Raw genomic sequence first — 15,460 nt, 5'->3', positions numbered from 1 at the left:
CAGTATGCTTATGCGGAACGACTTAGCGGGGGAATTCGGACTAAATCCGGCCCCCTGCGGTTCTTCAAAGTGCACCGAAATCTAAGCACAAAGGTGTTCTTTGCATTTCGCCCACATCGAAATGCAGCGGCCGTGGCCGGGAATCAAACTGGAGCCCTCGAGCTTAGCGGCCTTCTTTTCAATCCATCTCATTTCTGCGATACTTCCGCACGTATTCCAATAACAACCTGCGTTGGTCCTGTCTTAATTTCTTCCTCTGCATCTTAGTCGAGTAATGGCTCTATGCAACGGAGGATCTGTCGCTTACATAAAAGTACCATACATAATTTCGTAGCAATTGCAGGTCCGAGCGTGTGTTCACCTCCAAACTTGCAGCATATCACCTTTGACCTTAGACACGAGCCCCTTTATTATACATAAAAAAGAAAGGGCAGAGGTTTATTGCTGTAATTCACATCATAACATCTTAGATGGTTACACAGGCACCGCACAAGTGAACGAGCCGCTACGTCGAATATCTGCCATGCTATGAACGATCCGACTACTAGCCTAGCTGTACATCCCAAACCGTATTTTGGCTTGTCATCGCTGAACATAAAGAGAGCCATAAATGGAACGCCGGCAGTTTTGCTAACATGGCGCTGAAGCATGCAATATTATCATCAGCCTGTAATGAGTCCATGTCAAGGGCATTACTCTAGTACGAGTTCATGACACACATCTCCAGCAAGGCTGGACAAGCACTAGCTGTGCCTTGTAATTCGCACTAAAAAATTGGAATCATTGATCACTTTCTCATAATTAATAGCAGAATACAGTGTGCATTCAACGTATTCTCGAAAAAAAAAAACGTTCAGGCTTGCGCGATAGTATAAAATCTTTTTAACAGAATCGACCATTAATGCACCGCCCATGGGTGCGTAGACTACGTGGCATTTCTTTCTCACGTATACATTCGCACGATATTCTGCTCAGACAGCACAGACAACACGTGTCTTGTGCACTGGGACCCTCATACCATTCTGCAGCAAACTGGCTTGGCATCAGCTATCACCCGAAGTCAAGGCCCTAGCAAGTTGATATGTTGAGATCCACATTAGAGCATCCCGTATAACGTTAGACCACACCGCACATTTCTTCAGCCTCTGCGTTTCGCATATAATTGAGAGGTCGAAGCGATGGTACAGGCGTTGCGCAAAGAGTATATCTCTTTATCTAACAAATCCGAGTGAGGCCTCCGCAGCATTCCTAAAACGATGCACAGTTATTCAATCATCGTGTTGTCGCTGAATTCCTTACAGTTGCACCATATCATTTTCCTAAGCAAGAAAACTGAAGTTAATGCGGGGCAGTGGGAGGCACCGCTCGCGAGCTCCCACTCTGAGGTGTCGTTGCCTGTAGGTCGCTGGACTAGGGTCCCCACCCATAATGTTCCACGTCCCCTTTTCCCTTAAGTAAAATTTCTTCTCTCTCTCTCTCTCTCCTCTTTCGGTAAACGACGGCTGTATTGTCACAGCTCTTCCTCTGATATCACGCATGCTGCGACGTAGGTGCACCGAACCTCTTCGAAACCGTTGACTCCTTCCAGGAGCCATGGGGCTGGGAAACAAGCTGGACTATCTGTTGACGGCCGACGGAGTTCTCAACTTCTTCGAAGTGGTATGTATCGAGTATAAGCTGCGCTCGTCACATTAGAATGCATGTGGGCCACGAAAGCCGGCAGACCCAGCGAAGCGTTCAAATCTAGGTGACGCGAAACCTTATTGCAACTTACGTCTGTACCTTTCTAGCATGTTTGGATACAGCGCGAGGAACGGGTACTGAGCGAGGAATGTATATTCCTACATTTGTCTACAAGTTTGGCCGTACACGCCTGTGCGTTTATAGCCATGGTTTGGCCTGTGGCGCGTTTCCTTATACCCTAAAGACCGCAATAGCGGTACTTCCGGTCACCGTCATATGCGGGAAAGTCACGTGACCTGAGCGGAAACGTCACGTGTGACGTCACTTTAAGAGCAGCACGTCGCTGTCGACTCTGGTTCTGGCAGTAGTGAGGCTGGCAAAATAGAACAGCGAAGCGGCATGGCGTAGGTTACTGGCCTCCTAGTGACACGCGCCAACCACTGACACTGGCGAAATGGCCATGCTTACGCAACGCCAGACAGAACCTTGCCTTTTCACCGAAGCTTTACGGCGGTCGTATGAGGTCCTACATGACGTTTCTGCTTAGGTCACGTGACTCCTCCGCACGTGACGGCGACCGGAAGTTTCGCTATTGCGTTCTTTAAAATGTGGAAACGCGCATTCCCGTGTTATGCGTATGCTGTTGGAGTACTTATGAGCGCACTTTAACCGTGGTCACGCGAGGCCACTTTCACGGCTACGTATATGTATAGCGTGCTTGCAAAGATTCAACACAGTCGTCTGTGCAGTGAAGCACAGATGACTGTGTTACGTCAGAATTTAATATCCTTTTTGTGCAAAAAACAAGTAGCACTTCGAAAATAGGAAGTATTGTCCTTTGCAGCCCGCAAGCGCCGCGTACAACCTGGCACATGTGGGAACAGAACTCTCCGCGATCGGCAACGGCAGACGCGGACGCTGCAATTATATGCAATTATTTTAGTTCATGGGTGCAGTCATTACATTGAAACTGTTGCATGCAACAATTACGTCAACGACATTGCGATCAAAAGAGAAGCGTAAAGTACAAAACTAGTCTCTTTTCAAAGACGTTGTTATAGAAGGCTCAGCTGGCTTGCGGCGCCACCAGATTGTGTGGAAGCGACCTGTTTTTTTTTATTTGCGCATATCTAACAGAAGGGAAACAAGATGAAAGACGAAACCTTCGCTTTGTTTTCTTTAGACCTTTCTCTTATCCCTCCTCAGAGATGCGCAATGGTCACCAGTTCATGGCTACTTCGCGTCAAATTGGCTATATTACGAACCCGTCTGGCGACGAAAATTTCGGGTTATCTCCATGGCTACCTTCTGCCTACCTTGAACTTCTATTTTGGCGCACTTACTAAACATCTTTATTAATATCTGCAGATAAAATAGCAAGCAACCCCAAAGAATAACCATTGTTTTCAAGGCTTTCTGTCGCGACGGGCTGGCGCGCATCGAAGCACTCAACGCGCAGCATCATTACAAAAATAGAGTTGCATGCATGGAGGTAAACGCATGGCTAGCACAATGCTCGCGTTGCCCCCATCTATTCTACTGTCTCTGGCACAAACTTCTAATGTTGAAGCAAATCACGTGTCTCGTGTGAACTTCACAGAAGGATATCCGCAACAAATGGAGCTGGACCGTTCATGTCCAACCAGATTTTGCTACTTGAAGCTGTGCAGGTACTATGACAACTCTACATATTAAAGGAGTACTGACACGAATTTTCAGTATTTTCGGATTGTTGCTCCAAATAAAAACACTGGTGTCGAGAACCCTAAAAAAGAGTATTGTGGTGCCTGGGAATGCATCAAATATATTTTTAATACCGCTACCTTTAAAAAATACTCTGGGTTTCGATATCGAGGGGTGGCTTCTCAGTGGCGTGTCATCGCAGTGTGACGTCACGGGGAGACAGCAACTGGCGGCGTACTAGCGGCATATCTGTCATCTGCTCGTGGTGCACGTAAACAACGATGAATGAATTGTAGTCCAGTGACCCCGACAGTGATTTCTGCGATTTGGCTGCATGCAGAACGCAGAGTTCGCAAACTTAGTGGAACTATGTTGACTCGTCGGAATAATGTCCATTGCGGTGGGGCTGACTTGAAGATCCTCAGTGATGAAAACTTTATAATCAAAGTAAAATATTTTATACCTGTCGTGACTCCGGCGCGTGGAGAGCGTTAACACTGCATACCAAGGAAACGAAAAACGCCTCTCTTGCGATGTCTCAAAATCGTGTCAGCAGCACTCCTTTAATTTCGGTCTACGGCTACGAAAACAAATTTCAACATTAAGTGTTCCTACTGACTTGTTGCCGAAAATTACCTGGACAAGAACTTTATCCACAAGTAACATAGAACGTTGCTGGAACGTTGCCTTAATGTGTCCCAATGTCGGTCGGCAGCGTTGCCTTAACGCTGCTAGTGACCCCTTTCCTGGCAGTCAGCGAACGTTAGGAGAGAACGTTGTGGCAACGTTCTGGACGACATTCGAAACATAGCGGCAACGTTCCTGCAACGTCCCAGCAACATGAAATTAACGTTGAAGTGTGCTAAATGGACGTTCAGGCAACGTACACAGGCAATATTTAGGCAGTGTTACCACATGTATGTTATTAATACTAAGCACCCTGGCCTGTTACGAAAGGTATCTGTTCAGGACAACCTTTGTGCAGGCGCATCGAACTTCCAATATTTAATTTATTCATTTATTTGCAACTTACCTGTGGCTTCAAGACCAAGCAAGATGGGAAAATGGTGTGCTCTCATTTTGTTTTCGCTCACTCAAAATCGTATTATTTGTTGTTCAATACTAAAAACCTTATTCACCATATCGTTTTTGTTCTGCATGACTAGAAGTGACGCTGAAATGTAATGGCACGGTTTTATTTAGCTTCAGTTTTGGCTTTTATTTGTAATCCACCCAACGGTAGCCCTGCCACTCGGCAAGACAGGCACTCGTTCCGCCAAACTGTGGATAAGCAGGCAATGGAGCTTCACCGAGAGCAGGGGTCTCAAACGAGAGGCCCGCGGGCTGCACGCGGCCCGGCCCTCACATGACTGTCTTCGTCCCATACTTTCTTTTTAATTTTCTTAATAAGCATATGTTCATGACCCTGCAACCTGCAATGGACAGCTGTCCCCACCAAAAACTAACTTCCCGGACAAAGCCGACGGACAGGTTTCTCTGCGAATGGTTTTGTCTCAAAGGTGATTTCTTAGTGGCCCAAGGAACAGGTTGCCCGAGGCCATTTTTCTCGCCGCGAGAAGGGTCGCTACCTGACGTCTCGCTGCGTCTTCCTCCAATATACCAGATTTCCTCTCCATCCCACGTCGGTAGAAAGAGAACTTATTTACCCATACATGAGATATGGGAAAGGCTTTCTTTCAAATGACAACGTTAGCTGACACTTTGTTCAGACTCATAGTAAAAAACAGCGCGAAAACACAAGAACGAGACAGATGAAACAGGACTAGCGCTGTCTCGCCCTTGTGTTTTCGCGCTGTTTTTTACTATGAATGCGTACCAACAAGCTCAAGTCCGCACGCTTATCTTTGTTCAGACACCCCCCAGCCTCTCCTCTTCAACCTTCTTCACTTTCCTGGCCCTTGAGCGACTAAATTTTTTGACTGCGGCCCGTTAACTAAGGTGAGCTTGAGCACGGCCGGTCTAGAGGCGCAGCGAGCGCGCGCCTCCAGACCGGCCGTGGCTTGAGACCTCTGGCTTAGAGTGTTCGTCCGTTGATGCCTGCAGGTATAGATCTTGTATTAGTGTGCATGCATGTACGTTCTTACGGCGGCTAGGGACAGTAAAAGGGTGGACTCTTCCTTACTCTTCCCTCTTTGCTTCAGTGCGTGGGCTGCGTACTGCTTTACCAGCTGCGCACTGGTCCCGTGGTGTCCTCGGGCGATGCAGGTCGGCGCCACTGGGTGGCCGCGCTTCAGTTGAGCGCCTTCTCGTTCACCTGCAACGCGGCGCAGCTTCTCGTCGCTGCATGCCTGTCGCCCACCACCGGATACCTCATGCACCACATGCTATACGTGAGTCAAACTGCACACCTGGGCGAGTGAAGGCGTGCGCCAGCTGCCAGTGGTCCATGCGAGGCACGCTTCAGTGACGCGCTTTTCGAGGGAGAACTGACAAAACACGACACTACACCGTGTACGGAGCATGCTAACCCTTGTCGGTCGAAAACAGCAAACTCCAGGACTGGCTATGCGTAGACCAAGTTTCGTGAGCTGGAAACATCGTAAAGTTTGAGCAATTGTCGTTAAGTTGTTCTAATTAGCCTTCCCAGTCATCTTGTGAGGACCGTTGCGACTAAAGAATGCTAATTAGCCAGTCCGCGATCAAGGCGAGACCACTTGATGGAAAATCTGTCCGCCGGTGACGTCACGCGGTGACGTAGCCCGCGCTATGTGACAGCTCCTTTGGCTTCCAGTGAGCCCCACTCTCCTGAGCATCGCTGTCTGGATTTGCTTGCGCCCATGGCTGACTCCATGCGACTAATCGACTCCCAGCTATCAATCACCTCGGCGCGCTCGCCGCAGTGCTCCGCCATGACCGCAATATGGCTTTACGGCTGCGGTCGTGACGCCGGCGCGTATTCATGAATTGATGTAATCGCGCAAGGTACTTTTTCGTACTGAAACGCCAAGGGGTTGAAGTAGATATGTGAAGTTTTAAAAACAGTTTTATTCCCTGCATATGTCTCGTACTTCTCGAATACGCATTTAAACAAAGGGTTCGTACTCAGAAGAGTGTACCGGAGCACCTTAGAAACTTTCCGTAATGGTGAAAAAATAGCTGATAACATGTACGCGCCATTACAAAAGCATATACACAAAAAACGACAAACGTCACAGTTTCACCGCAAGGGCGAAGCAAGGAATGCGATAGCAACAAAGTGTAATATTATATACGAAGTGAGGCTGGCGCAGCTAACTCTTTTGGATCCGATCTCGCGTCATTCCAGAAAACGCCGGTGTAAAAAAATACGGTTGCTCCACGGAGAGGTGCTCTTTCCGCACAGTCTCTTCGCGTTGAGAGCGCAGCACGTAGAAGGGTATAATACAAGCCGCCCGCTGATGGCTGCCAAGATAGATAGCGCGCCAGCGATCGTGACAGCGTCCTTAGAATCAAAGTTCAAAGTTGCTGCTCGAGCGACACTCTCCCCCCCCCCCTCATGTCTTTTCATGCTCGTTAAAGACGGGCTTCGACGAAATCAGCTGCGGCCGTGACTCGCCGGCTCCGTTGCAGTGGTAGGCCGATAAGTTGGCGGTGGTTTCGTGCATATATATATATATATATATATATATATATATATATATATATATATATATATATATATATATATATTGTTGAGGCGTTTATTGGACGGTAGTCGGCGACGATATGCAATGGCGACAGTCAAGGCACAAACACGGACTCAAGAGCGCGAGCGCGAAGAGCCAAAGGCGACGACCCACTAGAAGGCTATAGATAGCGCAACCCATTACTCAATAAAGGCTTCGCTACAATTTCCCCGGGTACGAAAAGGGAGCCGTCTGGCGACCTAACAGCTCGTCACTATGAGTGGGTCATAGTAGGCCTTGAGACGCTCCACGTTGACGATGTCGCGCCCTCGACGGCGCATGTCCGAAGATGGTTCGATGGGTTCGATCACGTAGTTGACCGGGGATGTGCGCTCGACGACCCGGTAGGGGCCTTCGTATTTCGGCAGTAGTTTTGTAGAGAGGCCAGTTGCAGCGGTAGGGACCGAGAGCCATACCAGCGCTCCGGGGAGGAACGTGGACTCAGAAGTGGTGGTTCCACCGCGAATGCTCTTCTGCCGCTCTTGTTCCTGCGTTGTAAACGTCTTGGCAAGCTCGCGGCACTCTTCCGCAAGCCTGGCTGTGTCAGATATCGGCGCACACTCAGTTGAATCCGGCTTGTATGGGAGTATCGTGTCGATGGTGTGCGACGGGTGCCTTCCGTACAATAGGAAGAAGGGTGAAAAACCAGTTGTGCTTTGAGGGGCGGTATTATAGGCGTAGGTGACGAAGGGCAGAATGGCATCCCAATTTGTGTGATCGGCGGCGACGTACATTGAGAGCATGTCGCCGAGCGTGCGGTTAAAGCGTTCGGTGAGCCCATTCGTCTGCGGGTGGTAAGCAGTAGTTTTGCGGTGAACAGCACGGCACTCTTTTAGAATTCCTTCGACGACTTCCGACAAGAAGACACGGCCTCGATCGCTGAGAAGCTCCTGGGGTGGACCGTGACGCAGGATGAATCGGTGTAGCAGGAAGGAGGCAACATCGCGCGCTGTAGCCGCTGGGAGAGCGGCGGTTTCAGCGTATCGCGTAAGGTGGTCAACAGCGACGATGGCCCAGCGGTTACCAGCCGATGTCAGAGGAAGTGGTCCGTACAAGTCGATGCCCACGCGCCCGAACGGACGGTTCGGGCAAGGTAATGGTTGTAGACCGGCGGGTGACACGTGCGTTGAAGGTTTTCGGCGTTGGCAATCGAGGCAGGAGCGAACGAACTTCTGCACATAGCGGTACATCCCTCGCCAGAAGTATCGTTGTCGAATGCGGTGGTAAGTTTTTGATACCCCAGAGTGCGCGCATTGTGGATCAGAGTGGAAAGACTCGCATATTTCAGAACGCAGACTGCGGGGTATCACAAGTAGCCACTGGCGGCCGTCGGCGTTGTAATTGCGTCGGTGCAGTAGGTCGTCACGAATGGTGAAATGGTGGGCTTGACGACGCAACGCGCGAGTGATTGGTGTTGCCGACGGATCAGTGAGCAAGTCTATCAGCGAGGCGATCCATTTATCCTTGCGTTGTTCGGTAGCGATGGTGTGAACGTCGATGGAAGAAACAACATTGTTAGGTACCGAGCAGGGGGCATCGTTGTCAGGCAAGGGGGAGCGCGAGAGGGCGTCCGCGTCAGCATGCTGGCGTCCGTTGCGGTACAGCACGCGAATATCGTAGTCCTGTAGGCGAAGTGCCCAGCGGGCGAGGCGGCCTGAGGGATCCTTCAATGACGACAACCAGCATAGTGCATGATGGTCGGTGATGACATCAAATGGGCGGCCATATAAATAGGGTCGGAACTTTGTAAGGGCCCATATGATCGCCAGGCATTCCTTTTCGGTGACGGTGTAATTGGTCTCGGCTTTAGTAAGCGTACGACTTGCATATGCCACGACATATTCAGGGAATCCTGGTTTGCGCTGCGCAAGGACAGCGCCAAGGCCAACACCGCTGGCGTCTGTGTGTACCTCTGTAGGGGCCGTAGGGTCGTAGTGGCGTAGTATGGGAGGCGACGTCAACAAACGACGGAGCTTTGCGAAAGCGTCGTCGCACTCCGACGACCACGAATGGAGGGGCCCGTTACTTCCGAGGAGCTTCGTCAGCGGTGATATGATAGTCGCAAAGTTTCGAATGAAGCGCCGAAAGTAGGAACACAGTCCTACGAAACTGCGCAGTTCTTTGACGGACGTAGGTTTCGGGAACTCGGTCACGGCCCGAAGTTTGGCTGGATCGGGGAGAATTCCGTCCTTGGACACGACGTAGCCGAGTATTGTCAGCTGCCGTGCTGCAAATCGGCACTTCTTTAAATTCAGTTGCAGACCAGCGTCGCTCAAACGCGTCAACACATGCCGGAGGCGTTGAAGATGCGTGGAGAAGTCTGGAGCGAAAACGACGACGTCGTCGAGGTAGCACAAGCACGTGTGCCATTTCAGGTTGCGCAGAACAGTATCCATCATGCGCTCGAAGGTGGCGGGCGCATTACACAGCCCAAACGGCATGACGTTGAATTCGTACAAGCCGTCGGGCGTGACAAAGGCGGTCTTCGGTCGAGCGTCATCAGCCATAGGTACCTGCCAGTACCCTGAGCGCAAATCGATAGACGAAAAGAATTCGGCTCCTTGTAGGCTGTCAATCGCGTCGTCGATTCGCGGCAGCGGATAAACGTCCTTGCGAGTGATCTTATTGAGTCGTCGGTAGTCCACACAGAACCGCACAGAACCGTCCTTCTTCGCAACAAGTACGACAGAAGACGCCCAGGGGCTGTTAGATGGTCGAATAACATCGCGTCGAAGCATGTCGTCGACTTGCTCGTTGATTACGCGGCGTTCTGTGGGAGATACGCGATATGGACGTTGCCGCAGTGGTGGTTGGGCGCCAGTGTCGATGCGATGCGTAACGGTGGACGTGCGGCCGAGAGAAGTTTGAGCAATATCGAAAGAAGCGCGAAATTCTTCCAAGAGGTCTAGAAGCTGGGAACGCTGGTCCGGCGTAAGGTTGTTAGCAATGGAAAAAGCAAATACATCAGCGGGCGATGAACCAGACGTGGTAACAGAACTGAGCGTGCCGGAACTGGGGCAGTGCGTGCCATCTGGTTCGTCCATAACTTGTGCGTCTTCGAGGGGTTCCACGCTGCCGAGACATTCTCCTCGCACCAACGTAACACTGTACGGAGATGGGTTGATAACAAAAATTGACGTGCTGCCCTGAGTGACTTGCACGGTCGCGAAGGGCACCAGCAAGCCTTTCCTCGTGCAAACACGGTCGGATGGCGAGAGCAGGGCGACGGTGTCGGAGAGACTGGCGCAGTAGACGGACACGGCCGTTGACGAGTATGCAGGCAGTTTGGTGTCGTCTTTGACGAGTACCTTGATCACAGACGATGGACTGTCAGCCGGCGTCAGATCAGAGAATGGTGAGAGCTCTATTTCGGCGGGTGCGCAATGAATCACGGCGTCGTGGTGGGAGAGAAAATCCCATCCTAGGATGACGTCGTGAGAGCATGCTGGAATTATAATCAATTCGACGGCGTACAGAGCATCCTTAATCATGACGCGGGCTGTGCACACCGCTGTAGGGTGAATACTTTGGGCGCTTGCTGTACGGAGGGAGAGCCCGGGAAGTGGCGTCGTCACTTTTCGCAGTAGTCGGCTAAGTTTGGCGTCAATAACGGATACGGCGGCTCCAGTGTCAATAAGGGCAGATGCGCGCACACCGTCCACAAACACGTCTAACACGTTTGATGGGCTTCGCTGAGGGCTTTCGCAGTTCGATAGCGTCGCAGCCCTTGCCTCGTGGACTGCGACGACTAGTTTTCCTGGTCACGTGTGACCGGCCGTGGCCGCATCGGTGACAGTGATCGGCGTCGTGGTGACGGCGAACGGTGGGTAGATGGAGCTGGGCGAGACGACGGTGACATAGGCGGCGGTGAATCGTAATACGGGCGGCTTGACTGGCTGGGGATGGCTGAGGCTACACGAGGCGGCTACACGCGATTGCAATAGCGGGCGACATGACCGGCGCAACCACACGCGAAGCAGATCGGGCGGTTGTCAGAAGTGCGCCATCGGTTCGCCTGGGTAGGTCCCATCCATGGAGCAGGACGCGGTGGACGAGGCGTCTGCTGATACGGCTGCATGATGGGCTGCATCGGTGGCCTAGGTATGGCGTCGGCAAACGCAGCCGGCCCACTCGCTTCGAAGGCTTGAGGTCTGGCGACGGCTTCGGCGTAAGTAAGTGGGGCAGCCACAGGAATCGCTTGGGGTGGCCTGGCTACAACCTGCGCGTAACTGAGCGGCGCAGGTGCCGGAGGGGGCTGGTGGTATTCCGGCATGACCTCCGCGATTTCCTGCTGAATAGCGCGGCGTAAGGGAGCCAGCAGCGTGGTCGACGGCTGTTCAACATGCTGCGGGCGAGGGAAGGCCAGTAGGGAGAACTGGCGGGCAATTTCCTCGCGCACGAATGACTTGATCTCGGCGAGCAAGGCGGACTGGTCAGAAATGGCCGACAAGCCTGCGAGGTCGGCGTCCGGTGATGGAGGTCGACGGGTCAGCAGTCGCTGCCGGCGCAGCTCCTCGTAGCTTTGGCAGAGCGTAATCACCTCGGCCACAGTACGAGGGTTCTTGGCGAGCAGCATAGTGAAGGCACCGTCGTCGATGCCTTTCAGAACGTGGCGGATCTTGTCAGACTCAGGCATGGCCGCGTCAGCCTTCTTGCACAAGTCCAGGACGTCTTCAATGTAGCTCGTAAAGGACTCACCGGTCTGCTGAGCTCGTTCACGTAAACGTTGTTCGGCTTGCAGTTTACGAACGGCAGGGCGGCCAAACACATCGATGATGGCGGTCTTGAAAGCAGACCACGTGGGGAACTCGGTGGTGTGGTTGTTGTACCACAGTCCCGCCACACCCGCGAGGTAGAAAACCAGGTTGCTGAGTTTGCCTGCCTCGTCCCATTTGTTTGGTACGCTCACACGCTCGTACATCGCAAGCCAGTCCTCAACATCGGTTCCATCCGCGCCGGTGAAGATAGGAGGGTCGCGGATGCGGGGGACACCGGGGCATGCGGTCGTTGTGGAAGGAGACGTTTGCTGAGCAGCGTCTTGAGGCATGGTAGTTGGTAGGGTACGGGATCTCAGCTCCAGGGGCATCGAATAGGAGCACAGCACTCTCCACCAATTTGTTGAGGCGTTTATTGGACGGTAGTCGGCGACGATATGCAATGGCGACAGTCAAGGCACAAACACGGACTCAAGAGCGCGAGCGCGAAGAGCCAAAGGCGACGACCCACTAGAAGGCTATAGATAGCGCAACCCATTACTCAATAAAGGCTTCGCTACAATATATATATATATATATATATATATATATATATATATATATATCCCTGGGGAAGTAGTTCAGGTGAAGCCACGTATAATAAGCCGTATAATTATTTTGTTAACATTTTTTAACAAGTTAATCCAAGCTATAATACAATACATACATAACAATACATTTTCTAGTATATGATTGTAGAAGTTGCTTGACAATTTTGTTTTTGTTGTTTTTTTGCGATAACGTTTAAGTGCATTTATCATCTAGTCCAGATTGGCGACATGATACGGGCAAATGAGTACCTCAAACTCGGCAAAAAAGTCACAGTTTCGCCGCAACAGCGAAGCAATGAATGCGATAGCAACAAACTGGAATGTAACGCGAAGAACGGAAAGCAGCTCGAAATTTCCAGTGCGTCAACTATCAAGTGTCACAGTTTTTACTTATTTCTGTTTGAACAGCGTGCTCCTTTCGCAAACGCGGCCACTGCAGCGAGCGACGTGACCTTCGTACGCTCTGTAACTTCGGCACGGACATCGCGGTGAAAGCACAAGACATACAACCCCACCTCCTCCCTCCACGAGATAAGCGCGCACGCAGGCGACCACGCCTTGCATGGCGAAGTGCACGGAGGCGCGCGCGCGCGCAACGCTACGAGCGGGGCGATGACCGTTAAAGCGCGCCCCTCGCGCACCTCGCGCCATCTCGCTGGTGAGCAAGAAAGCACGCTGAAGTAAATGGTGTATATAAATAGCTCGCCCTTAGCATGCTGGAAGACGGTACTCTTCGTGGCCTAGCCGTCCAACGCCGCGCGCTGCGGAGCGAGAGGTCGCCCGTTCGATTCCGCGCGTCAGGAAGTATTTCTGAATTATTTTTCTTTGTGGCTTTTACATATATATATAGACACATACACATATACGGGACATGACGGCGATGGTGACGTCGACGGCAAAAACCAGCCGAGAGTGTCCATATAATTGCTATCGCAATAAAAATCATGCTTTTAGAATGCACGAACCCTGTCCTAAGCAAAACAAACATGCCTGCCTGAGCACAGACAATTTTTTTGCCTATCTGTAGAAGCACAAATTGATGACGCAACGTTGTGAATGTTGCCTCCGTCCCTAGTAACTTGACGCAACGTTGCCGTAATGTTGGGAATATTTCCTTAACGTAGCAGACGTTATGGCTACAATGTATACGTGCTACTACTTTAGTAGCATGAATTGTTGCCGCACTGTTGTAATGTTGCTATACTGTTCCTTCAACGTTATGATAACATTCCTGCTACAAGGGATGGATAGTTTCTTTTCCGCCGCAGTGGCTCTTTCAGTTTACAGTCGCCGTTTGTGTTGTCTTGTACTCTTCTCTCGTGTCCGTGTTTGTACACTTTACCTTCTTTTATGATGAACCCTTACCAACTATCTCGACTTTCTGTCGTCCTTAGCAGCCTTTCTGGCCATGAACATCGCTGAACGCCGGGCAGCTTTGTGATAGCGAATCGTGCTTCACTGTCACGGCACTATGAGAGTGGGATTTGTAACTGTTCGCATATGTCCGCTTCCACGCTCCACCTCTTCGCCAGTACGCCGTGTGCCTGGCGTCTCCGGCCGCCACCTACGGAGCCATCAGCTTCGCGCTCGTCCGACAGGAGGGAACGTTCACACCTGTCACGGTGAGAAAACAGATGACGCCACCGATAACTTACTGCTTTCATCTATCTATCCGTCTACCCACACAGTGAAAAAGTCATACGGTCCCTTATGCACCTGTCTAAGACGACTGGAAGGCGAAAGCCATCTTCTTCTTCTCGGTTATTGATCCCGCCCGAAAGCTTTCCGCACCGAACGTGGTTTTGCCCTGCCTCCGGGATCGGAGGAATCGAAAGCTTCCCGCACCTCGCGTTGTCGAAGCGATGGTGTCAGGTGAAGACGCGTCATCATGTGAAGTCACGTGGTGTGGCGTCATGGTGACGTCATGACGATGTCATTGCATAGTGATGATCTTTTTTTTCATCAATCGTGTTGATGTCGCCGATGCCGACGCCGACGGTCCCTTTTCGTGTTTGATGAGGAATCTAAAGCCTTCGCCTTAACATATAAGTGCCAAACCTCCTTGATAAATGCTCACTCGTGCATTTCGGCCGGGGTCCGGCCTTCATCAGAATAGATAGATAGATAGATAGATAGATAGATAGATAGATAGATAGATAGATAGATAGATAGATAGATAGATAGATAGATAGATAGATAGATAGATAGATAGATAGATAGATAGATAGATAGATAGATAGATAGATAGATAGATAGATAGATAGATAGATAGATAGATAGATAGATAGATAGATAGATAGATAGATAGATAGATAGATAGATAGATGTAAACAGTGAATTGACTTACTCCACAAGCATATTTTGTCATCCTCAAGCTTAAAAGTTTAAAGCGACGCAGCGTTTCCTCTTCCCCCCCTTTTTTTTGTTTCCTTGCAGATGTTGGCTTCTCTCGGCGCAGGACTCCATTTCGTCCACCTCGTCAACGTGCTGTCCGAGAACAGAAGCCAGAACAACTACAAGCACAACCTGTGAAGATTGAGTCGATTTTACAGATGTCGACGAAAAGACCGTATTACGCTATACAAGCAGACACTCATTGCGAGCTGTCTCAAGTTTTGGCACTTCGATCTGCGTAAAATAATATTTAATATTATCATGTTCTGTGTTGTAAAGACGAATACTGACCCAGAAAATGGCGTGCTCCTTCATTCCTCGTTAGCGATGTTTTTAATAAAAATCATTGGTGTCTTACGTCCCAAAATCAGCATGTGATTATATGAGACGCCGTAGTGGAGGCCTCCGGAAATTTCGACCACCGGGGGTTCTGTAACGTGCACCTAAATCTAAGCGTACGACCCTCTAGCATTGTGCTTCCGTGGAAATGCATCCGCCGCAGCTTGGATTCGACCCCGCGACCTTCGGGTCAGCAGTCAAGCACCATAACGACGTTTTCACAGCGACGCTGTACATGGCTAGGTGATGGCGAATCGCGTCGGCTGCCTGGAGACCGCATCAGACTAATATTCAAATCTCAGTCGTCTTAATAAAATCTATCCGGCCACATACGACAACAAATTTCCACTATGCGGGGAACACCCAACGCTTTATCACGTTACATGGGCCT

The 15,460-nt window shown here is 50.6% G+C and overlaps 1 protein-coding gene across 1 annotated transcript; it reads left to right on the top strand.

The window, feature by feature from the left end:
• The first annotated feature begins 1,593 nt into the window (after positions 1–1,593).
• LOC119400841 (uncharacterized) lies at positions 1,594–14,868 on the top strand. The gene is made up of 4 exons (XM_037667760.2): positions 1,594–1,659; positions 5,529–5,717; positions 13,869–13,958; positions 14,773–14,868. The coding sequence occupies exons 1-4, from the start codon at positions 1,594–1,596 to the stop codon at positions 14,866–14,868; spliced, it is 441 nt and encodes a 146-aa protein (XP_037523688.1).
• The last annotated feature ends 592 nt before the right edge of the window (positions 14,869–15,460 follow it).

The sequence above is a fragment of the Rhipicephalus sanguineus genome, chromosome 7, assembly GCF_013339695.2.
Source record: "Rhipicephalus sanguineus isolate Rsan-2018 chromosome 7, BIME_Rsan_1.4, whole genome shotgun sequence".
NCBI lineage: Eukaryota > Metazoa > Arthropoda > Arachnida > Ixodida > Ixodidae > Rhipicephalus > Rhipicephalus sanguineus.
The sequence above is the reverse complement of the archived record's forward strand: the minus strand, read 5'-3'. Positions and strand labels throughout refer to the sequence as shown.